Raw genomic sequence first — 23,521 nt, forward strand, 5'->3', positions numbered from 1 at the left:
GCCAACTAGCGCTTCAGAACGTCCTATAATACAGGGCAGAGGTTTACCATTGAAGTTGCACTGCTATTCCAGCCGGTAATTTTGAAAATATACTTGCATAGCCATCTCTTACCGAGGATTACCAAAGAGTCGATGTTTTGCGCCTATCTGACCAATAACATCATGTGCACCCGTGTTGTCGGTTCCCCTTTGTTCCCTTCAGCTCGGTTAGCGGGCGAAGACTTCGGCTCCATAGAATAGCAGCAGAGTGGAATAGCATCCTGATATCGCCGCATGCGACTTTTTTGTTGATTCTCGTACACAGCAAATTACTTGTATGTAATCCGGATCGTAAGCGAAATTCATCAGAAAACGTAAGAACGCTCATGTTCGTATAATCCTACTCTTACTACAAGTGCTTGCAGTTGCAGCATATTCCATCATCATTTATTGCACTCTTATAGGCCCCAAAAGCGTTACACACATGGAAGACAGGAAATGGCACACGAATGCCAGCAAGCGCCACGGGGTCTTTAGCACTCTGATATAGATAATAGGTATGAAAAAGAACCGCTTACAATAAGCAAATAGTAACCGCACAACTGCAAAGACGCACAAAGTACGAACAAATGACTAAATTCAGGGTAAATACGACGATTCGCTATACGAATGAAGTACCAAGGTATTAGATTTTGCATTTTCATGACAGGAAATACTTACAAAAGTCAGAAGGGCTTGTGTAAAGTGGACAACGGAGATTCACTGAATCCAAAAATGGAAGCAGCTTTTTCACCGAGCCATTGTAGATGCACATTCCTTCCGAAAGCATGTAGAGCTGTAACGAGTAAATCAGGTGACTAGAGGCTAGTAAAGGATAATATTTGCATATTAGCAAATATGTATTTATCGTGGTGTTGTCACTCTTTTCTTGTATAAAGTCACAGACTCCAGGTATGCTCTAAACGTTTATGTACATTTAGGAGAGACACGTCCTAATGGATGACCGAAAAATATCCCCAAAGAAATAACTGCGCCTACAAAGAATAAGCGAAGTGTCAATAAAATATTTCCCCGCCAAGTTTTCGACGCAGTTAATAGTTGTGGTCAAGTTCACTGGCTCACACATGCACGCCCACAGTGCATGCCCATCAAGTCCATTCGAACGTGTTGCTCACTGACGCTCCTAGGGCCTTCGCGAAAGTCCTCTAACTTCTTTGATTTATTGTTGCACTGCTGTGTCTCTTCCTGGAGCGTAGGCTAACAAAACGGGACATTAGTATTCAGTAAAAGCAGATTCCTTCTCACGCTCTCTTCAAAGCGCGAGGCGTGACACTTCGCACACGCACAGGCGCTCTCGTAAGAATTGGCTCGCTTTTCTGTCGAAGAGAGCGGTGCAGTGCAAAGTTTTAAAAAGTGATACAGCTAATCTAATCTGACCTAAGCGCATCATTCAACGAAGACTGATCGATTTGCTAACCACCTCGTAATGTCTTCCGTTCGTCGGAGAAGCCAATCGTCAGGGATGGCGCGGCTCTGCTTGACTTCTGCAGGCGACGCGACAGCGCTCAGAGGCGGCCAGCTAAATTGCGGCCGGACTACAGCTACGACGGTGCGCGCTTTCATGCAAGCCGCCGCCGCTCGACTCCGGCCATAGCTGAACTAACAACGCTTTCTTCTTTTCTCAATAGGCGGTAGCTTGGTCTTCGAGAAGTTTTGTTGATACAATTGTGCATGACGGTAGACTCAGTGGCGAAATGAGAGTCTAAACGGCTGAATCCAAACACATTTTTCTGCGAAGGTGTATTTAAAAATGTACTCTTATAAGCCACTCACTACAAAACAGAGAGTTAAATGGAAAACCGGAAAGTCGATGTCTGTTGGAGTAGCACAATAGACGCAAACTCATTTGGTAGCCATTGACGTCTGGTCTGTCTGCAATAGTACGTCCCGGCCTGGCATAAGACCCCACTTCAGGGACTTGCCCATATGTTACACTACCTTTGTCAGCCGTCAGCAATATCGCGTCTACTATTTTCCGCGTCGTCAGAGGACTAACTTGCATGTACTAACAGCACAGCATAACAAAAAAGAATCACTTCAGAGCACTAGCAAACGAGTTAAACAGAAGGCCAACTATTTTCCGTCAAAAAAAAAAAAAACTCATTTCCTTCTTTTCGCAGTTCGATACGCACAAACAAGAAAAACTCCTCGACACAAAAACGGGCATGCATTTGGTCAAAGTTATCTACGTAAGACCTCGATTGTGCGACTGAAGATAAAGGGGTACTTTTGCAGCCACAGTCAGAAGTACGCCAGGAAGGTTTGGCACGTATACGTTACGTCGAAACGCGACTACATTCCCGAAGGAGCTATGCCTAATACATTCGTGGGGAAGCACGTGACCCTCACGGGCACAGCAGGAGGAGTGAAAGGGCTTCTGGAATACGCAGCAATATATACTCCCTTTACAAATCTCAAAGCTTATACGCTGGGAGATCTACCTGCTCAGCGCATGCTTACCGCAAAATGAGTAGATCGAGAAACCAGCAGCCTATATTGAAATGTATTTATTCATATTCGCTACCCCCATTTCTTTTATATGCGATTCCTTATTTTACAATATCGCATAAAGTATTATTGAGCTCCAAAGCCAGAATGGCTGCCGGGTGCCTGTCCAGTTAGGTGAAGTGGACCAACACGCTGTTACCAAAATTTGCACAGCACAGCACAGGGTTTTTCTGAGACTCACGTTATCGAAATGAGAGAAGAGCTTGGCACTAGGGTTGTGGATTGCACAGACGACGGTGTGTCCGCAGGCGGCAAGCGACTTCAGTACTCGAACGCATCGCAACGCCGAGCTGCTGTCGAGGCCACTGCGCATCAGAGCATTTATCCATTGTTTGGCATGCCTCTTCGAGCGCTTTACATGACATCATTTTTGTCTGTGCTTTCAAAGTGATCACTCACGGTTGAAGGAGAATGCGCTAAAACTGGGCAGATTTAAAAAAGAGTGTTAATGCTATACGCACCTTGTCGGCTCATCAAGGTATACAACAGGTGGGTTGGCGATAAGTTCTTGCGATATAGCTAAGCGCTTCTTTTCTCCGCCAGAAAGAGACTTTGTGAGCGTATCAGCACAATCAATGAGGCCCCACTGGGTTAGCACTTCAGCCACCTGCGCGCGATGCACACAAAGTACAGGGGAAAATAGGTATCGAAAGTCAATATTCGAAGCAAACTAACACCGAAACAAAAAAAGAAACATGATATTTTTTTTAATTTGTGATGTTTGTGAATGTGAACTTAATAGCGTAATCAGTTTATAACTGACAGATAATTCATTTCAAAATTTACAGAGCTAGGCTTGGTGTCTTAGCAATAAGCCTGAGTTGATCGGCAGTTGCCGCCGAAAAGTGTGGAGCGTAAAAGTCTCCGGATCTAGGCCGGCAGCACAGACGGTGGGCTTTCCTCGCTATCCCTGCTCTTTACCACAGCAATGACGAAAAATTGTTAGCGTCTGCGGCGTGGCGTGATTGCCCAAGCGTATGCAGCTACGCATTCAAATTGCGTAGTCTTGCTTTCGGACAGACTTGCGCCCGAATGTAAATTGGAGACGACGAGGCGCACCATGAGAAAGTGGCTGTCCAACGCGTGCGATGGCAGCTCGCTCGACTAGACATTTCTGCTGGGCTCACCTTTCTGCTTGTGCCTGCCTCGTTCGGAAAAATGGGTTTCTGCTCTCTCAGGCCTAGAACGATGTCTTTAGCCTCGCCCTCACAAAAAAAAAAAAAAAGGGGGGGGGACTCCAGCATCAACATAATACTGGTAGCATTTGTCCCTATCGGAGGTAGAGCCCTGGAAGCCATAAATTCTAAACTGATCCAAGAGCCACTAAACAGTGTCACCAAGGCACTTCATTTTGACACAAATGGCATCCTCTGCTGATCCTGGGATCTGCATTCACTATTGAATCTGCTGCACTGTACCTCGCTTGCCCATCTCCTAGTCACACCGTTCCTCCTTGAGCAGCTTCCTTGTTCCGCGCGTGTGTGTGTGTGTGTGTGTGTGTGTGTGTGTGTGTGTGTGTGTGTGTGTGTGTGTGTGTGTGTGTGTGTGTGTGTGTGTGTGTGTGTGTGTGTGTGTGTGTGTGTGTGTGTGTGTGTGTGTGTGTGTGTGTGCGTGCGTGCGTGCGTGCGCGCGGGTGTGTGTGCGTGTGCGTGTGCGTGCGTGTGTGTGTGTGCGTGTGTGTGTGTGTGTGTGTGTGTGTGTGTGTGTGTGTGTGTGTGTGTGTGTGTGTGTGTGTGTGTGTGTGTGTGTGTGTGTGTGTGTGTGTGTGTGTGTGTGTGTGTGTGTGTGTGTGTGTGTGTGCGCGTGTGCGCGCGCGTGTGTGTGTGTGTGTGTGTGTGTGTGCGCGCGTGTGTGTGTGTGTGTGTGTGTGTGTGTGTGTGTGTGTGTGTGTGTGTGTGTGTGTGTGTGTGTGTGTGTGTGTGTGTGTGTGTGTGTGTGTGTGTGTGTGTGTGTGTGTGTGTGTGTGTGTGTGTGTGTGTGTGTGTGTGTGTGTGTGTGTGTGTGTGTGTGTGTGTGTGTGTGTTTATCAATTATATTTCAGCTATAAGCAGACTGCATTATCAAGTTTGCTTTGATCAACACCAGCAATAAAAAGAACATTCCCCATGCTGGTTTCGGCAGCTGTGGCTTCCTCTCGTTTTTTATTGTTTGCTCCTCATTTGCCTATATTCCTTAACAGAAAGTTACTTGCACTGCGGCCGCCTATAAATGAATACCGTCAGCCACTTTATTCCTATGAAATAATTTCAAGTTAGAAACTCAACAACCGGTGGTAACGCCTTCTACATGTATATAAACATACGCTCTTACTCACACCAAAATAAGTTTTTATTCCATTTTTTAAAGCAGGACCTCTCTCGTGGTTTATATCAAAGTCTCCTTTACCTCGCTACGGCCACAATAATGTTTCCCAGACTTTTTCACGCCTGCTTTTCGCGATTCCATGCAGCCATCTCACTACGTTCTGTAATCGATGGTAATTATTTGTTTGAAATGTACTCTATTTCTCGGATTCGTGCTGAACACAACGAAGACAAGTGCCCCCGCTTTAGGTATTTGTATATTCGGCTTCGTCTCCTTCCTGAGCTTGCGGGGTCAGCGGGTATGTAACAAATACTGCCACGGGAAGGTGGTGGTCCAGAATTCATGTCACCAACAGAACCGATTTTTCTCACCTTCAATGCTATAAATGGTTGGATAAATTTTCGTTCTAGCCTTCACGAACACTAGGTTAAAATAGACTTGCTAATAACCCAAAGTTTCCATTCCGTTTATGAAAAGCAATGCTTAAAACTGGTTTGTTTTGTTTGATATGTGCCTCTTATAACTGTAGTGCCAGGTGCATATACCGTATAAAAGAGAACAAGTTCTTTCCCCAGTGTTTCCTTTAGGAGAGTCCGGGCCAGTAGTTGCTGATTCTGCTCGATATACCCAAGATACTGCACTAGCTTCAGCTGGTACACATGTCGTAAGACTGACAACTTTCACGCAACGTTCTTATAAATGCATCTAAAACTTATCGGTGGAATCTTGAATTCAGATTGTGCCTTAAGTCAAACTATGCCTGCATGAATTTTTGAGCTTTTGGGTACTTGAACGTCAAGCATTTCGGTAATTGACAAAACAGTCAGTTGTTGATTTTTGAATAAGTTGAAGGCCTGTGTGAAAAAGTAACTCGTCTGTTCATTTTCCCCCAGTCTGTAATTAAAGCAGCAAGTCAGTCGGTCAATTCGTGCGCAAGGAAGCATAATATGGGTGAAAGAGCACAGAGGTCGTGTCATATTCTGATGCACTCACACGTGAAGAAGCCTTTTCGTCGCCAAGGCCCGGCATGCGCAGTTCGGTGCTTATGGTGAGGGCTTCGCGCACCGTCAAATACTGTAGCAAGCAGTCTTCTTGCATGACATAGCAGCTCTGCATATTGAACAGCTTGGTGTCACGCAAATAGCCGTTGACGTGTATCTCGCCTTCGTAGCCCTTGTCGCTGAAACAATACAGAAGTCGTCTAGAAAGTCCTGCGCTCAGCAATATCTTTCTAGGTTTACTTCCACTCTTTGCGATCGTCGACTGCGATGTGGTTTAAGTATCAAAATAACTGTACTAGGAAAACAAGAACCACTTTGTGGTCGAGAGCGGAAATACAAAACGGTACCGACAAAACGAATGCACCAAAATAATGGCAGCATATTTGCTGCCTGCTCGTAGCTACTTGAATGCCGATGAAATAAATTTCGCTAAGCTTTTCCCCGGGAGGTTGAGATAGACAGTTAGCTCCTGAGTGTTTCACTGTTTCATTGTTTCAGAAGATCGGTACAGCAGTCACTGAGCAGTGAACATCCTTCTTGAAGACTGCTCCATTCAGCAGTTACAGACTATACACAAAGCGCTCTGCACAGCTAAAATGATATTGAGTTAGAACCACATTTCTTTCTCCAGCGGTAACATTTACATTAATAACGTTTTACTCCTTGTGGCTTTCACAGTTATATGTGGCTTGGAACGAAGTTCATCCATTTGTAAGCTTGGTGTCTGAGCATTGTATTCAAAGCACATAGCGCTGAACACTCACTAGTAACCTGACAGGATGTTCAACACCGTGCTTTTCCCAGCTCCCGATGGTCCCATGATAGCAGTGAGCGTGCCCGGAGTCACCCGCCCGAACAGGCGACTCAGCAGCTTTTTCTTTCCTGCAAGTAGTGAGGCAACGTTAAAGAAATATGATATATAGATGTACGTAACTCCGCATAATATGCTCAAAAGCGCTAAATTGCTCTCAAAGAAAAAACAAAGGCGATTTTATTCGACTTTAATCGGTTTTACAGTTTAATATCTCAAAGCAACCCAGGCTATTAGGAATGTCATAGTGGAGGTGAATACAGGACAAGCAGAGTTGAAACTGAGCGTTTTTAGAAGACGCTTTTCAACGAGCAGTGCTGGGGATGCGTATTTCCCAAGAGTGGAAAAAAACTGGGCAGAACAAAAAGCTAGGCGGCACTGAGAATCATTCAAACTGCTTTAAAAAGGCAAACTGACACATTCACCGCCGTCGATAAGAATAATTTTCGTCACTTCAGAGATTACATCTTGTAGCTTTTTTTTTTTTTTTTTGCTCAGGCAAGTCCAAAGACAAGCGTTCTTCCTCTCACTGTTGGGCACGTGCAACCACAATATATGTGCGGCCGGATGCTCCCCACGTTTAGGATTCAGTGATTTTACGCGTACTTGTAGGAACGATTATTTAAGCAGTATCCAGATTGGCACAACAAGCCTTTTCGCTATACTTTTCTCTGAACTTTGTTTTGTCTTCGCATTGTCGTCCAAAAAAAGTTTCCCATCATAAGGTGTTTCCCCAACTGGCTATTAATACACATTTTTAAATTTCCCCGCAACAAGCATGATCACTCTAATGATACGTCTTCACACATTGACCTATGTCTTAAAATTACAATTTAAGCTGCATCCATATTCTTCAAGCTTACACTGGCTTTACAAGGACCGCGCCCCTCGGGAGAGCTGACTGGCAGCTAAAATATGTATTCATATCCACTATATACAGTAAATAAATCTCCGAAGATAAGCGACACCATACAATTTTTCATTGCTGATGCCATTAAATAACTGAACTACAATTCTGCGGCCTGAAATTTCTGAAATTTAAATTCTGTGGCCAAACTATAGGAGGTATTCACTGAGGCCGTACCACAAGATGGCGCGAGCATCATCCCGCCTCGTCCGCCATGTCGGAGGTCGCCGGTGGAATCGGCGCGCGTCGTCTCGAGCAGTATCAGGTTCGCTGTCAGGTGCCCGCCGTATATTGGAAGTGATCCGCAAAGGTTTATCAAGTTGTTAAATACTTTCACGTCCACTTTTCGTTGTGACGTCCTTTAGGCACATGAGTCTGTAGCGGCTTTTTCCTGCTCCGGAACATAGCACTGCCTGTTCCGTGTTGTAACTAGGCATTCACCCGTGCAATAGCTCGACCGCAAAAGTAGCCGGCTGCCCATTGCGCGCAGCACGGCTTGCAGCTCACTAAATCCGTTGTTAGCTACCACTGAGCCAGAACACATCTTGAAGAGCGAGCGCATTCTGTTGCCCCAATTCTAAAGCTAGCGTGGCCGTGAAACGCACATTTCGAGTTGCGGTACTCGGCAAACTGCCGATCGAAGCTTTCACGGGCACTGTCTCAGCAGTAAAGCGAAGCAGTGTAGTTGCTTAATTTGGGTGACAGAAGATCGAACAAATACTTCCACGCGCTGGCAGCGTAAACGGCACATTCAGCGAGCAAGTTTTACAAATTTAGTGGGCAACGTAGCTCTGCTTGAAATGCACATAACATATGGTACCTAGGTTCGTAACAACCCGATGTGTTGCGATAAGCCTTCATACAGTTGTAACACGTCACTTGCAAGCCGGCAGATGTCACAGTTAGCGCTACCTGAAAGAACAGACACGTCGCAATTTGCTGACCTCTAAAAACAGAACGCCGACCATCGGCGCCCTCGCACACGTGTAGCTCTTGGGCTCACTCGCTTGCCAAAACCTTAAAACACTTTCATGGATTTGTAAGTTTTAATTTCTTCACCTGTCGCAAAACTTAAGACCTCAAATCGCAAGGCAGGCCCCGATGTCGGGGAATTCAACGCGAAGCAGTGGTCTTGTTGCACGCCACACATCACGATGAAGTTACCGCAGTCGTACGAGCCTATATGTTTTCACAAAGTCGAACATATTGTTACGGGGGTAGTTCAGCTTGAGGATGCAGAGAGCGGAGACAGGACACAAGGCATTCACATAACAGGCCTTTCCTGCAGGCACCAGCCAACTGATGCTGATGCTGATGCTGATGCTGATGTTGATGCTGATGCTGATGCGGCCATTCCCCTTTGTATCGGGGGATCACAAAGTTCTGGATCAGGCCAGGAGAAAGGGGTAGAAAAAATTAAGGAGTGAGAGAAAATTCTATGCTAAATGTCCAGTCAAATAGTCCGAAGAAGTAAGAAAGAGAGAGAAAGAAGAGATTTAACAGGCTTCTCTGTTGCGCCACCAGTCCTCGAAGCGGCGCTTTGTCGTCTCCACTGCCCTCATGATTACCCTAGTCTCTTCGGGTGGTGACGTCGACTGTAGACCGAGTGCTGTCAAAAGCGCCTCCGTTGGTGTTGTCGCTGTTGTAGTGGGGGCGGGTCGCAGTTCTGGGCACTCGATCACTACATGTTGGATGGTCTCGTCGGCCGCGCCGCACCTGGGGCACCGGGTATCCAAGCCCTCGGTGTATTTGGCTCGTATTGTCCTTGTGCGCAGCACGCCGCTCCGTGCCTCGCAAAGCAGCCCGCTACCTCGCGTGTTGTCGTAGAGGTTTGCTTTAGTGATGGTATGCTTGGCACTGGAGTATACCGCCAGAGATGACTTCGCCTGTGTTTCTCTGAGCCATCTCTCTGTTTCCGCTTCCCGAACCTGGTTGCGGATCTTCTTTCTCCACGCAGGCTGGAGTACCTCTGACAGGCCGGCTTGCGGAATTCCGTACTTTTCGGCCAGCCTCCGAGTTCGGAGCATCCACTTGGTGTTGGAGCATTTAAGTACTATGTACTTTTACACCTCCCTGGACCATCTACCGTCGGGCAGAGCACTCAGGCGACGCTGCATGGCAAGGTTGGCAGTGGTCTCACGCGCTTCAAAGGACGACCATCCGAGGTCGCCCTGTACGGCCTCGTTCGTGACATATCCATGGACTCCCAGCGCAAGGCGGCCAGCCTCACGTTGGCGGACCTCGAGTGCCCCCCGTGTAGCTGAAGAGATGCACAGTACGGCTTTTCCGTAGGTGAGCCCAGGTACGGCCACCAACTTCCACAGGGCCCTAACAACCTCGAAACGGCTGAACGTCCACAGCGCCCTGGTGCCAAGGAGCGCTCTCCTCGCCAATGCCTTGGCGCGGAGCTTTGTTTCATAGTCCCTCAGATACGCTCTCTGAGCAGTGAGTTCGACGCCGAGGTACTTGTATACCGTTGTCCAGGTAATCTCGGTTCCCTGGAGTCGCATGGTTGGCTTCTCGCCTCCTGCTTTAATACTACTGGGCTCCAGGAGCGCCGATTTCCTGGCGTTGAAACTCATGCCAAGGTCGGAACACTCCTCCGAGCATATATCCAGCAGGGTCTGGAGATCCGGGACTGAGTCAGCCATCAAAACGATGTCAGCATACAGCAGGGCTGGGATGCGGCGATGCTGGGAAATACCATTTTCCATGTATGTGAGATCAAAACCCACACCACTGTCTGCAAGTCGTTTTGTCATACGGGACACATAGAGCATAAAAAGTATGGGCGACATGGGGCATCCCTGCCTAAGACCACGAGATACGGTTACCGGCTCCGACACCATGTTGTCCCACTGTATGACAGCCCAATTTTGTGCGTATATGGCTTTCAACAGCTGTAGCCATTCTTCCGGCATCTCGATACTCCTCAGCACTGCCCACAAGGTGCAATGGTCAATGCAGTCGTATGCCTCGGAGATGTCAAGGAAGCCTAGCAGTAGCTGCCTGTCGTCGTCTTCGTCAAAACTCCCGAGATTCTTCTTTTTCCTTCTTATGCGCATATCAGTGCAGCACCGCCTAACGTAACAATATTATCGAGACCGTCGTTTTTCTTCTTACACTAAGTCCAGGGTGTATCCACTCACTCGCAGAAGTTTGGCTGGTGCACGAAAAAATTGCAAGACGCGAAAAGCTCACCCCACGGACTACGAGTTGAATACTGCGGCTGGTTGCGGCGCCCGCACACACGACCGCACATATGGCGAATGCCGCGCCGGCCGCTAGCGGCCCTTGCGGATGCCGTCACCTGCATACCACCTGTAGTTGTACCATGGCGTATAAAAATTATTTAAACCTAGTATGGTGAAGTAAACCTGAAGGATTTAGACGTTAGACAAGACATGCACATTTTCGTAAAATAGTTTTCTTTCTTCTTACTCTTTACTGAGAACGTGAAAGGTCATTGCGAAAAAAGTTTGGCATAGCGATAAAGAATTTTCTTCCTTATGTCTAAGAAAAACCTGAATTTACGTTTTAATGCACGTACTGCCATTTTAGCGGCTCTTGTAACTTTCGACAAGCTGTCCAACTTTCGAACGTATTAATAGTTTGTGCTAATTGTGTCGAATAGAGCTGCCTCGCAAAAGCCGACATCTCATATTTAGGTTTCTTCGGTGTGCTTCATGTACCCAGTTAAGGCAGACGCCGCTTAATGGCTCGAAAGACAAAAAGGAAATGGTATTCGAACGCAGTTAAACCGAGTAGGGCATGCATAAGCTTTTTCTCATATATAAAGGCGCTAACGGAGACGGCCCTTAACCAGGCGGGATGATCGGCTTTGGCGATAGCTATGATGTTCTGTGGCGTGATATGGTTCATAGGGTCACGAAGAGTCAGACACGACTGAACGACTGAACTGAACTGAACTGAACTGATGATGTTCTGTAGTCGCTTAGTTTCCGTGAGAAACTGTTGGATTCGAATCCGCTCCGCTACGATGGGTTCCTTTTTCTCTAAGCTCAGCAGGGGCTTCACATCAGATTCGCTGTTTAGTTTGACCGTGATAAGTAGTTCTTCGGCACTATGAACTTTTATAGCCGCTATGCAGGCCCTGTGGCGCGAAAGCATGAACTTCCTGATAAAAACAATGGAACAGTTCGATGTTGTCAAACATGGATATCGAGTGGTAGCTCAAGGTACTTCCCCGCTGATGGCACGACCATGCATCTTCGATTCCCTTAACTGAGGTTACGTGTTCGGCATATCCGAAGTCACGTGGTACGGGGACATCTTCGTTATAACTGAGGTTACGTGTTCATTATATTCGAAATCACGAGGTAAGCATGCATCTTGTTTTGAACCTAGGCTGCGTGTTCGGTATACCCGAGATTACGTTGTATGAATGCATGTTTGTTATAACCAATGTCACATGTTCGTTATACCAGATGCTGCTTGGTAAGCGTGCATCGTCGTTACAGCTAAGGTCAGGAATATGTTATATCCGATGTCAAGGGTCAATCCTAGGCGCCCGTGTGCTGTGCGATGTCAATTACACGTTAAAAAAACCCTAGGCGGTCAACATTTTCGGAGTCCTCCACAGCGGCGTCTCTAATAGCCCGAGTTGCTTTGGGACAATAAACTCTATAAGCCAAACCAAGGGTCGATGCAGGAGAAACACGAAACTCGTGAATGAACGCATTTACCTTTGCCGACCGGGGCGAAAAAGCTGATGTCTTTCCACTCTACAGTGACAGGAGGGCAAACACGAGGTTCCATCATCTCAGTGTCTTTAAGCAGAATGTCCAAGCTCAAGAATTCACTTCCTTCATTGTTTGGAAGACTGCCGTTCCCTTGTAACCTGGAAGAAAGAAATCCGTTTTAAGAAACATTTATAATAGCAAAGCTGTTTTATTACAGCATCAAAAAAGCGGGGTCAGTGATTCGAATTGTTATTTAAGCATGGCTTCTCGTGCAGAAGACGCGGCTTTCCCGAAGATGTAGATCATCTGCGGTAAGACTGCTATGCTTTTTTAACATCTGAAGCGTGTGCACCACCAAAATCAATTAAAGGAGCGATACAAAGTTGCTGATCGTTTTCATTTTTGTTGAGGTGTCACGGGTATCCTCTATAGGTAATCCTGCACCCTGTAACAAGGCAACCTTGCACATATAATTCTTACATACGAATTACTGTAGTCCCGCTTCTGCATGAGAAATGGGTGACAGGTGGCAGTAAAATTATCGCCATACGAAGATCAATTCTGCCCTAGAATTAAGTCGCTCTCGTGTTCCTCTTATCGCGGTTGAACACGCGCTGTGTAACTGGCACTGCTGTTTGGTAAAGGATAAAACACTAAAGGATAAACTCGCGCTGCGGTTTGGAAACGTCCCACGCAGCCACGCTGCTCCTCCCGCTCCGCTTGCATAAACTGCGTGCATCGCATGTCCAGTATGGACGCCTCATTTTCCACACGAGCGACATCCGACTGGCCTCACTTTCGCTATAGAGGCTAGAATAATTAAGCTTTACAACTTCCAAGTGGGACGACACCGAGATGCTTAATTTCTACAAGATGTCATCTTTATACAAACAGCACGGTCCACAGCTTGCCTACTGCAAACTTTAACCGCCCCAGTCAAACCTGTTTTTCTGAGGGTGGTGACGACCTTTTAATATGCGGTTTGCGGACCTTTCGTCTCTGCGCACTGCAATAGATAATTGTACCCCCGCCATTTCGAGGGGAAAAAGGTGCTTAAGAGCACAATTATCTATTATAGTACGCATAATCCTGATTGAACCAGGTCGTCTCTGCCTTTCACAGTGCTGCAAAGATCTTCTGAGACGCAGTATACAGATATATACCCATAAAAAAAAATCTTAGGACTGAACTTTTAAAGCATCGGAACTTGGACTGCCTTCTCATTGCTTCATTGACAATTTTATACAGGTAATAAACACAGAAATGTGTGTCAGTTTGAGTGCCCTAAGTATGAATCCTGTGAGCGCATCTCAGCTTTCTCTTTATGGGATTTACATGCGCATCGGTGCAAAATGTCTAGTCTATCAGTTCTCTTCAGCGACTTTTCAGGTATACAACATGATCAGAAGTTAGGCCTCCAAAATTCCCGCATAAGCACGTAAGATATGTTGCATCACTCGTATTTCAAAGACCAAAAAGCGTTGACAATGGTAACTGCGCTGGCATTTCAATCGTCATAATCTTTTGCGGGCAGTTTCATACCGCTATGACAAAACACAAAACTGTATTGAAAGGCCTACTTAACATGGATGTGCAGTATGAGAATATATAGTTTGTGCTAGTATTACAATGTAAAACAAACCTCAACACGTTGCTTCGGTTACTGACAGCTTCAGTCACTTGAGAATCATGCAGAATCGCCAAATGATGACTAGCTGTTTCTGGAGAAAATGAGCTAAATTGAGTGCAGACATCTTTACGTGAGTCTCGAAGACTCACTTAAATGCTCTTTTAAAGGGCCGCTTTCAATCGTCTCACTTTCTTGTAGTTTGTATCTTTTTTTATTCAGTGGTCCATGCAAATTCTCTTTGTCACACAATGGCCTAACTGAGCTCCCCTGAGTTCACCAAAAGAGCTGCGAACAATAGCATGCTCATGCCTCTCTGGCATGAAACAATGGCAGCGATCACTAAACCATCACCTTCTCCCGATCGTCATATCTGAAGACCACGCAGGCCTATAAGTCCGACCATCTGATTTAGGTCACACGATCTCAGACTAATCTGAGTTGTGAGCAGACAGAAGCTGGGAGTTATTTCATCGGACAGATGGACAAGTGGCGCCACCTCTCGGCGCTCCGCTCGTTGCTGGAATACACCGGCGCCTGCCGGCGCATTGTAGTGTGCAGTCTGTCGTTGGTCTGTGTGAGATTGCTTCGGTGCTCCTAATTTTTAAGTAACATTGTGCGTGAATATGTACGGTGAAACGAAGTCTGGGTAAACTTGTCACGCTGTTGACTGCACTGGCAGCTACGCAAACTTGTCGGACGCTTCTAAGTCGATTCATTTCTACCGATTTCCACAAAAGCATGAGCGACGGGAGACCTGGACACGGTTCCTTCCCAGACAGAACCCGTATCTACTGAGTTGGTTACCGCGTGGTCGTGGAAAGTGCGGAATATTTTAAAATCTTGTTGCAGCCGAACGCTTTGTGTCTCCTGTTCTCCTGTAGTGTAGGCCCGGGAGACTTGGAGCCGAAGAAGCACTCCAGCATCTGTAGTCGTCATTTTAACGGCAATTTTAAATCGGAAAAATCCAACAACCTAAGTTAAAATGGCAGTACGTTTACAAGAAAAGGCCGACAAGGACAAGGCAGCCGCTATCGTTCGTTCGAGCCACGTTACCCCCTGATGGATGGGAAGAAATAATGTTTGCACACCTACTTCTGCTGACATAGTTATAAAGTATTTACTTTAGGAAGAATGCGAACATTATCCTCATTCATAAGAAAAGGGACGCTAAGGACCTTAAAATTTTCAGACCAATCAGCTTACTGCCTGTTACGTATAAGGTATTTACTAAGGTAATCGCTAATAGAATCAGGAGAGCCTTAGACTGCATGTAATCAAGCAAAAAATCAAGCAGGTTTTCAAAAACGGCACTCTACTATCGATCATATCCATACCATCAACCAGGTGATAGAAAAATGCTGGGAATATAACCAGCCCTTATACATAGCATCCATTGATCACGAAAAAGTATTTGACACAGTAGAAACCTCGGCGGTGATGCAGGCATTGCGAAATCAGGGGATAGACAAGCCGTACGTGAAAGGGTTGGAAGATATTTATAGTGGCTGCACAGCAACCATAGTTCTACATAAAAAAAGCAACACAATTCCCATAAATAAAGGTGTTAGGCAAGAGACACAATCTCCCCAGTAATATTCACAGCTTGCTTAGAGAAAGTATTCAGAGACTTGGAATGGGAGCAGTTAGGGATAAGGGTAGATGTACAATACCTCAGTAATCTGTGATTTGCTGATGACATTGCCTTGCTAAGTAATTCGGGGAATGAACTGCAAATAATGATTGATAACCTAGACAGAAAAAGTAGAAATGTAGGCTTAAAAATCAATATGCAGAAGACTAAGGTAATGTTCAACAGCCTCGGGAAGGAACAGAAGTTTACATTAAGTAGCGAAGTACTAGAAGTAGTAGGCGAATGTGTCTACTTAGGACAGGTAGTAACCGCAGATCCGGGCCATGAAAAGGAAATAACAAGAAGAATGCGATTGGGATGGAGCGTATTTGGCAAGCACTCGTAGATTATGACTAGCAGCTTACCGGTATCGCTCAAGAGGAAAGTATACAACAGTTGCATCTTACCTGTACTCACCCATGGGGCTGAAACGTGGAGGCTAACCAAGAGAGTTCTACTTAAGTTGCGGACAACCCAGAGGGCTATGGAACGAAAAATGGTAGGGGTAACATTAAGAGATAGGAAGCGTGCAGACTGGGTGAGAGAAATAACTCAAGTTACTGACATTCTAGTGGAAATCAAGAAGAAGAAATGGGCATGGGCAGGTCATGTAGTGCGAAGAGAGGATAACCGATGGTTGGTTAGGGTAACAAACTGGACTCCAAGGGAAGGAAAGCGTAGCGGGTGGCTGCAGAAAGGTAGGTGGGCGGATGAGGGTAAGAGGTTCGCAAGGGTCAAGTGGATGCAGCTAGCACAGAACCGGGCTAATTGGAGAAATGTGGGAGAGGCCTTCGCCCTGCAGTGGGTATATTCAGGCTGATTATTATTATTATTATTATTATTATTATTATTATTATTATTATTATTATTATTATTATTATTATTATTATTATTATTATTATTATTATTATTATTATTATTATTATTATTATTATTATTATTATTATTATTTATTTTTATCTCTTGGCAGAAACAATAAATAGGAGACACAAACGACTGCTGTTCTCACGAACGTTTTGTCTTCTTTCCTCTTTTCTGTCGTAAACCAATTACAGCGTGCTGGTGACCGAGTCTGCGTTGAGCCCTTTCTGTGGCACGCCCTTCTCACTCAATCAAAGCCCTCATTGCATAGCTCATTCAATACCACATAGTAAAAAAAAAAAAAAAAAAGCTTCTCTCAGCTCCATATACAGCGTACAAGAAGAAAAAAAAAGAACGAAATTTTAGTACATAAAAACACCCATAATCTTTTTTTTTTTTTTTTTTATTTCCAAGGCACGAAATCGCCATTTGCAATGTTTATAGGTCCTGCGCACATTTCTTCACGAGTAGCAAATATTTATATCTTGTTATTTCGCATTGGTATTGCGCGTACTTGACAACGGTTTATGTAATGTGTCATATTAAAACCCATTAAAACCCAACTGGCCCAAACATCTGTGTTATTGTAATTTCTCAGCTGCGCCCATTTCGTTGCCCACCTAAGCACGGTGTTTCTCACTGGCCTTTTATTGAAAGCGTATTAGGGCCTAGAAAAACAAGGCCTTCTTACCTCGGAAAAATTGCAAACGTGTCTAACGTTGTAAAATATATTTAACGGCACTCCAGCAACCCGCAGTTCACGGGGTACGTGCAAATTCATGGAACGCAGAGAAAGCAGAACACCATAACAAACGACACGTCATGGCGAGTATATTTAGCAATGGAATGCGCTCCTAGTTTTTGATGGCCTATCCAACAACACATCACGTTCTTTGTTTTTATTCGATTGTAGTTCGCGGTTTTGACAGTACTGGATTAGTTCCCTCAAATGCTCTCGACAGGTGCCGTCGACCGCGATGAACTTCCTGCGCTCGGATAAATCCTAGATGAAGAAAAGCAAAATATTCCTAGGACTGCATCTATCCCAGTAGGTATCCGAAAAATATTGTCGCTCATAGCCGGACAATTAACTTTACTTTTTACAACCTCCGCAGGATGAGAAGAGAAATCTATTCCTATTATAGCATTTCTGAAGTCAGTTATCTGTAGCAACTCCTAGTGTTCAACCAAAGAATCATTGTATATGCTTAGGTGATGCTTCACTTCGTTCATACGGTGATTAAGTTGGATAGTGTCCAAGCCGGGTTCAGTGAGCCATGGTAGCATAATTGTGCACGGAGTCACGGAAGTTTGTTGCTTTGTTTTCAAGGTAATGCTACTCCTGGTCTCATTTGATCATTTTCTATTTTTCTAGCTCTCGTTGCAAGCCCGGAGCTGGAAAATCATCGGCTATCGCTCTCGTCTGGATCGTTTGAACCTATTGTTGTTGTTTGTTTTTTTTTCATTCCATCTCCAGACAATTGCGGCTATCACTAGCATGGCGTCACCGCTTCACGGCCCGGCGGTATTTGATCTTCTGGTGGGTTTCGAAAAAGAAAAAAGATTGCCGCTCAGTACAGAGGCAGGCCGTGTCACCAAAGTGCATGTTTCCCAGCGCATGGTGGAATCGCACGGTATTACCGAAAACTCTCACTCCCTGCCGAAGACGACTCTTCTGTTTTCAAAGAATATCCTAGTCGAAAACCCTCCGTTTTAGTACATAAGCTTTTAAAGCCACATCGCAGAACAACGGGTAAACACATTCTCGTGTACGCCTCGCCGAACGAAACCGGCTGCACCGCTCCGCTGCCTCAGCATTCCGCTGGCGCGAATTTTCCCGCGGGCTGCGCTGTTCCGCCGAGTCTAAGGTGACGCCATACGATGGGCGCCCGATCAATCGCGATCGACTAATGAGAGTAAAAAAAAAAAAAAAAAAATCGAGCATTGTCCACATTCGAGATGCATACCACAACCCGGGGTTCATTTATGCGGAAAGGCACAAGTAATAAGAACACAGAATAAAAGCTTGATTAAGCTAGAACTGCACTTTAAGGCTCACGAAACAAGCAGAAATCAAACCACACAACAAAGTTGCCAAAAGTACACACTGTATTGTTAACTGGTGTTGCTTACACGTTCTAGACAGAAGCACACTACATGTCATATACAAGGCGATGGACAGATTATCTTTGTGCACTTCGTCACTTCCTTATAAATTTATTGGTTTCCTTATTAAAGGAATCCTTCTACGCGGATATCGCCAAAGAACTATGTACGGCTGTCAGGGCTTAGCTTCTTGATGTGACAAATGGCCACGCTAAACTATTAAGCTTCCATGATAACGCAACATGGTTGGAGAACATTGTCAAGCTCATTGTTCCAGGGACAATAACATCTTTGAAACTGCGTACACTATTCGACAATTGCAACAAGAAATTTTTTTTTTTCGTGCTGTCGAAAACCCCTAAATACACCTGGTCTGGTCAGAACAGGGCAGAAGACTTACACTGGCGCCATCCTCTGCTGCGGTCGACTACTTGGAGCAGCAGTCCTGTTCGCGACCGGGTCGAGTCATAGAAGGGCTTCTGTCAGCCGCAGGTCATTCCCTGCGCTTGGACGGGGTTATCGCCGTGAACACCAGTTGCTCTTGAATTCAAGACCCGCGTGTTTGCTTTATTTTTCTTTTTTCTTTTTTTTTACTCTCAGAAAATAATCACACTCTTCAGCTAAGCGGAGAGCGACCGATAAGGAACTGCAGCATCGTCCCATGTGCCGCCCTCTGATGGGTTTCCGTTTACGCGCGTCCTAATTATCGCTCTTGCTGCTTTTGGTCACAACAGCAAATATATCTCTTTTGATGTGCAAGTAGTCTGACAGTTCTAATTAAAGTACTTGCTTCGAATGTGACATTGTACCCCTCTGGAATTTTCTCATCGGAGGTGCCGAACCGATTTCAGTGCCGGGACAGAGGCCACGTACAACAGTTCAAAAGGGAGTCATTGTAAACTATGAGTATGAGATTTATTGCATATAAACTTTGTTCGCTCACGATACCTAAAAAATATACCTGCGCAATTCACTTCATTAATTCAAGATAAATATTTTCACAATGGTGTACAAACACAACAAATACAATTGTGTACAAATACACTCGCAGAAACCCCTTTATTTTCCAGTGGTCATGCACATCCTGCAAAACCTTCGTCGACAACCGTGAGCGTTTACAGTTGGTTGTCACAAAAGTACATACCTCGACAGTGTTTAATGGGCAACTCCGGAGGGTTTTCGACCTTCACTTATACCTCTGGTAAAAATTTTACCGTAGGTTTTCCTCTCCGCTTCGACGCACTCTAGTTTCGGCACCGTGCGATGATTCATTCGCGCGCTATTTGATTTCAAAACTTCTGCTTCTCGTGGCCTCAGTTCAGAGATTTCTGAGGGCAACACTCTGTTTGTGACGTCACCAGCATTATGCTCGAGTTATTGCCCGCTCCCCATATTATCATAAAATTCTAAGGCTTGTACTAGGCTACCTACCTCGGGCATTTTCTGTACTGCGTCATAAATTCCAGAGTTTATTTCCACCATCCAAAACACGTGCGAATGTTTTTCCAAAACTGTATGTGACGTCACCGTTTCGTCAACAGAAACGTCATTCCTGACCATGAAACCAGTTTAGGTGTCGATTTGCTGTTCTTACATATTAAAAATATATCTACTTGAAATTTCGAAAAACGGTTTTTATGTGTCGGAGTCAGTACACATCCAGGAATGTAATGCTATCGATAATTCGAAATGATGGGGAAAAAAAAAAGCAAAAAACACCGGAGTGGCCCTCTGGCAACAAAAGCTGTTCCCTGAGGCAGCCTCCAGCAGCGTTCAAGGGAAAGTTATGGAGAGGGGGGCAGTGATCGCGTCGCTCTACCGCGCAATGTCATGCATACTGGTTCTAACAATCTATTTGCTTTGCTTTCTAAGTTTACAGAAATTGTTTCCTGTCATTTGCGCTTCTGTCTCTCGACTGCATCATGACTGGCAATGATTACCACACACCCCCTCAGTAATTTTCAAAAATGTTACCATGATTAATAATCTCTGCTGTTTAGTTTAAATAAGCAACAACACAACCCAGTTCGACACGACATCCGGTCATGGCTTAAGGCGAAATCCCCCACTCCCCCCTCTTAGAGGAGCTTTGGCATTGACTGACACAGCATAGAGATGACTCGAAGCACTCCATGGTTACTCCTCGGCACATAGGCGAGACTCATGAAGATGAGCTCAACGGGGCAGTGGCGCACAGTTGGACAAATAGTTTTATCTCCTTCGGACTCATTATCTGTCGCGTTCGGACAGGCGGTAATAGAAAGCCGCGCTACAGTGCGCCGACCTTCCGAAGGCTTCCCTGACCCAGATGAACTCGTAACGCGGCAAAGCCGCGAAGAGCAGTGACGATCACGATGAGCATCGCGGCATAACGTTTACGACTCCGCTGGTATAGCCTTATATTCGGAACTGTTCTTCCAAATACAGTCCTAAAGCACCACCAGAATTATTTTTTAACGTCGTGAAAGAAATTTCTCAGTTGTCAGAGAGTGCCGTCTTGCGGTTTTTAGCTGCCTATTTCACTTTTTCATGCAGCAGAGAATCACGCACGAAAGTTGCCTTATTTTTTTGAAGCATCAGCTTCTTAAAACTCTCGTCGCGTTCCAATCAAGCGTATACATTTGTAGGTTTCCGAACGGCGAGTCGTCAGATACGTCAGAGGTATCACGAACATAAAGCAGCACCTGTAGCGAAATAAAACCGAGCCGACTAAGCTAGGGTCGCAGCGTCGGCAGTTGGGTGAACTGCCTGTACCTTGTCTGGAAACAGCCTGCCTCGTAAGGTAAATTAAATTTTAAAATATCAACGAAATGCTTACCCAGATGATACAGCGAATGTAAGCGCTCCATTATGCTGCGAAAGACTTACCCGAACGCACACGAAATGGCTTATCCACACAATGGAGGTAGCGCACGTGACAGATAGAGAAAACACCTTGCATCAGTGCATTCTCAATCGCCCTCTATCATAGCAAAGTTGAATGGTTCGGGTAACTGGCCAGTGTACAGGTTGATATGGACGACGTGGAATGTGATGTTCTGTTCTGTCATGCCCCGCACTTCCATAAGTTCTGGATTAGCATAGAAGCGCCATATTCCGCGAGATAAAATCATTTGAAAGGTGCACGCGCTTCGTTTGTCTGCAGTTTACCTGCATGTTCCTTGTTTTCTGCCTCAGTTAAACGCGATGTATCCATTACGAAGCACGAACTATCCCCGACCAGTTGTCTTATTAATGCGATAGCACTGAAGCCCTCGTCGATGGGGAAATTTCTCCTTCTGTATCACCAAATTCGCTGATTAGCAGAGTGGCTCATTAGAACTGTTTTTTTTTTTTTTTTTTTTTTTTGGGGGGGGGGGGGAGTTGGTATACTATCAAGAAAAACAGCGTGACTTAGACAAAGATGGAAGGAAGATACGCACGTACGAGCACTGAACTCATCAAAACTGACGATTGAGCGAGTTGGCATGCCATTTCAAGAATAGCGCACGTCTGTGTGATTCATTTCGCCTGTTGGGGATCAATGGTAAAGCGGTTCTTTTAATCGGGTCACTGAAAAATGTGCAAGCATATCAGCCTTCCATACACAAAATGGTCCCAGGTGATTACTTCGTTATTCTTAATTACAGATCTAATTATAATGTTGTATGTAGTAGCCCAAATTCTAAGTTACAAATTCCGTCTTAACAGAAAAAAAAAAGAAACACTAGATATTCTTACCATGCATGGCGTAACTGTTACACTCAGTCAAAACTGGAAATTTATGAAGTAGGAAAGCGGGGATCATAGGGCGAAGGTAGTATTTGTTGGATAGGCAGCGCATTTTTGTGATTTGAGGTATTGCTTCACGAGCATCCTCCTCTCTGCAATCCGGGAAGCACCATCGGCTCGCCGCCTGCTAGCAAATCACCGTTCAAGTTTCAGCATCCGCTTAGAGAAACTTCACTCGGTTAAGTAGGTTTCTTAACTGCATTTAGGACAAGGGCATGAAACCGAGCATGAGTAAAGTATCACGTTTTGGCTCCCGCGACGATTCAGCGGTTGTTTTATCGCTGCCTCAACACACAGACCCTGGGATGCCTTGCCCTCCCGCTCAAACCCGTGCGGCAACCCAGCGATAACATACTAACCTAGTTGTGAGCAGTAAACTTCCACTTTACTTTTTTGTCTGTCGGCTATCCCATTTAATTTTAGTCGCTTTTTTAACGGTGATATCAACTCCTTCCAGAAGCACGTACTACAATTTGCATTTAAATTACTGGAAAATAAGGTGTCTCTGCTGACAAAAGGGCAGAGGCACTACCTGATTTTAAGCATGCAGTATGGCATATAAGATAAAATATAATGTCCGCAATGCCGAGAAATGAAACTTGCGTTCTGAAATGAATATCCAAAGGCGTAAACCCAATTTCAAAGATATATAACCGAACACCTAGTTATGTGCAAAGAAATATGGATTACCTGTAACAAACCTAAGTGATGTCGTAAGAGCGGGAGTTTTCGGATGGTATTCAGAGTCGAAATACATGGCCTGACATAAAAACAAGATATCCAAGATACGAGATTGAGCTTGGTACCCACACTGTATAACTGGAAGAAAACTGGAAGAAAACTGGAAGAAAACAAAATAAGGTGCGTGTTAATGTAGAAAATTCCTCTGTTCTAATGTCATCCTCACGTATATGGTTTTCAAAAGTTTTTGGACCTTGGTAAATTTTATTTATTTATTATTCTTCATAAGCACTGCAACCATAATTTGGAATTTTATCAGGGTGGGAATACATCATACGATACATTAAAGAAGCAGTAGCAAGTTGAAGCTGAGAAAAAACAAAAACACCCTTTTCATTATTGTAATTGAATGACGCAAGCAAATGAAGACCGTGAAAGAGGCAGAACTTCAAGGTCACTCAGGTCCTTCCAGTCAGCCACCGTTCTAGGAAAACTGAATACTTATAGTAGTTATTACGTGGCTGAAATGGGATTATAGTAAAATCATGCTTTCGTCTTGTAGCATAGCT

General features: G+C 45.0%; 1 protein-coding gene across 1 annotated transcript in view; it reads right to left on the reverse strand.

Moving 5' to 3' along the window:
- Positions 1 to 23,521, reverse strand: part of LOC146185243 (ATP-binding cassette sub-family G member 1-like) — a 40,111-nt gene that overhangs the window by 13,202 nt on the left and 3,388 nt on the right. The window contains exons 2-8 of the mRNA XM_084605493.1: positions 18,901 to 19,000; positions 12,277 to 12,431; positions 6,617 to 6,734; positions 5,845 to 6,031; positions 3,009 to 3,154; positions 2,729 to 2,852; positions 700 to 814 (exon numbers count right to left, since the gene is read on the reverse strand). Coding sequence (XP_084461619.1) covers positions 700 to 814; positions 2,729 to 2,852; positions 3,009 to 3,154; positions 5,845 to 6,031; positions 6,617 to 6,734; positions 12,277 to 12,431; positions 18,901 to 18,911 — 856 coding nt within the window. The 5' untranslated portion in view covers positions 18,912 to 19,000. The remainder of the gene's footprint in view (positions 1 to 699; positions 815 to 2,728; positions 2,853 to 3,008; positions 3,155 to 5,844; positions 6,032 to 6,616; positions 6,735 to 12,276; positions 12,432 to 18,900; positions 19,001 to 23,521) is intronic.

Source organism: Amblyomma maculatum, chromosome 6 (genome assembly GCF_055883805.1).
Source record: "Amblyomma maculatum isolate TAMU_Amacu chromosome 6, ASM5588380v1, whole genome shotgun sequence".
In the NCBI taxonomy this organism is placed as follows: domain Eukaryota; kingdom Metazoa; phylum Arthropoda; class Arachnida; order Ixodida; family Ixodidae; genus Amblyomma; species Amblyomma maculatum.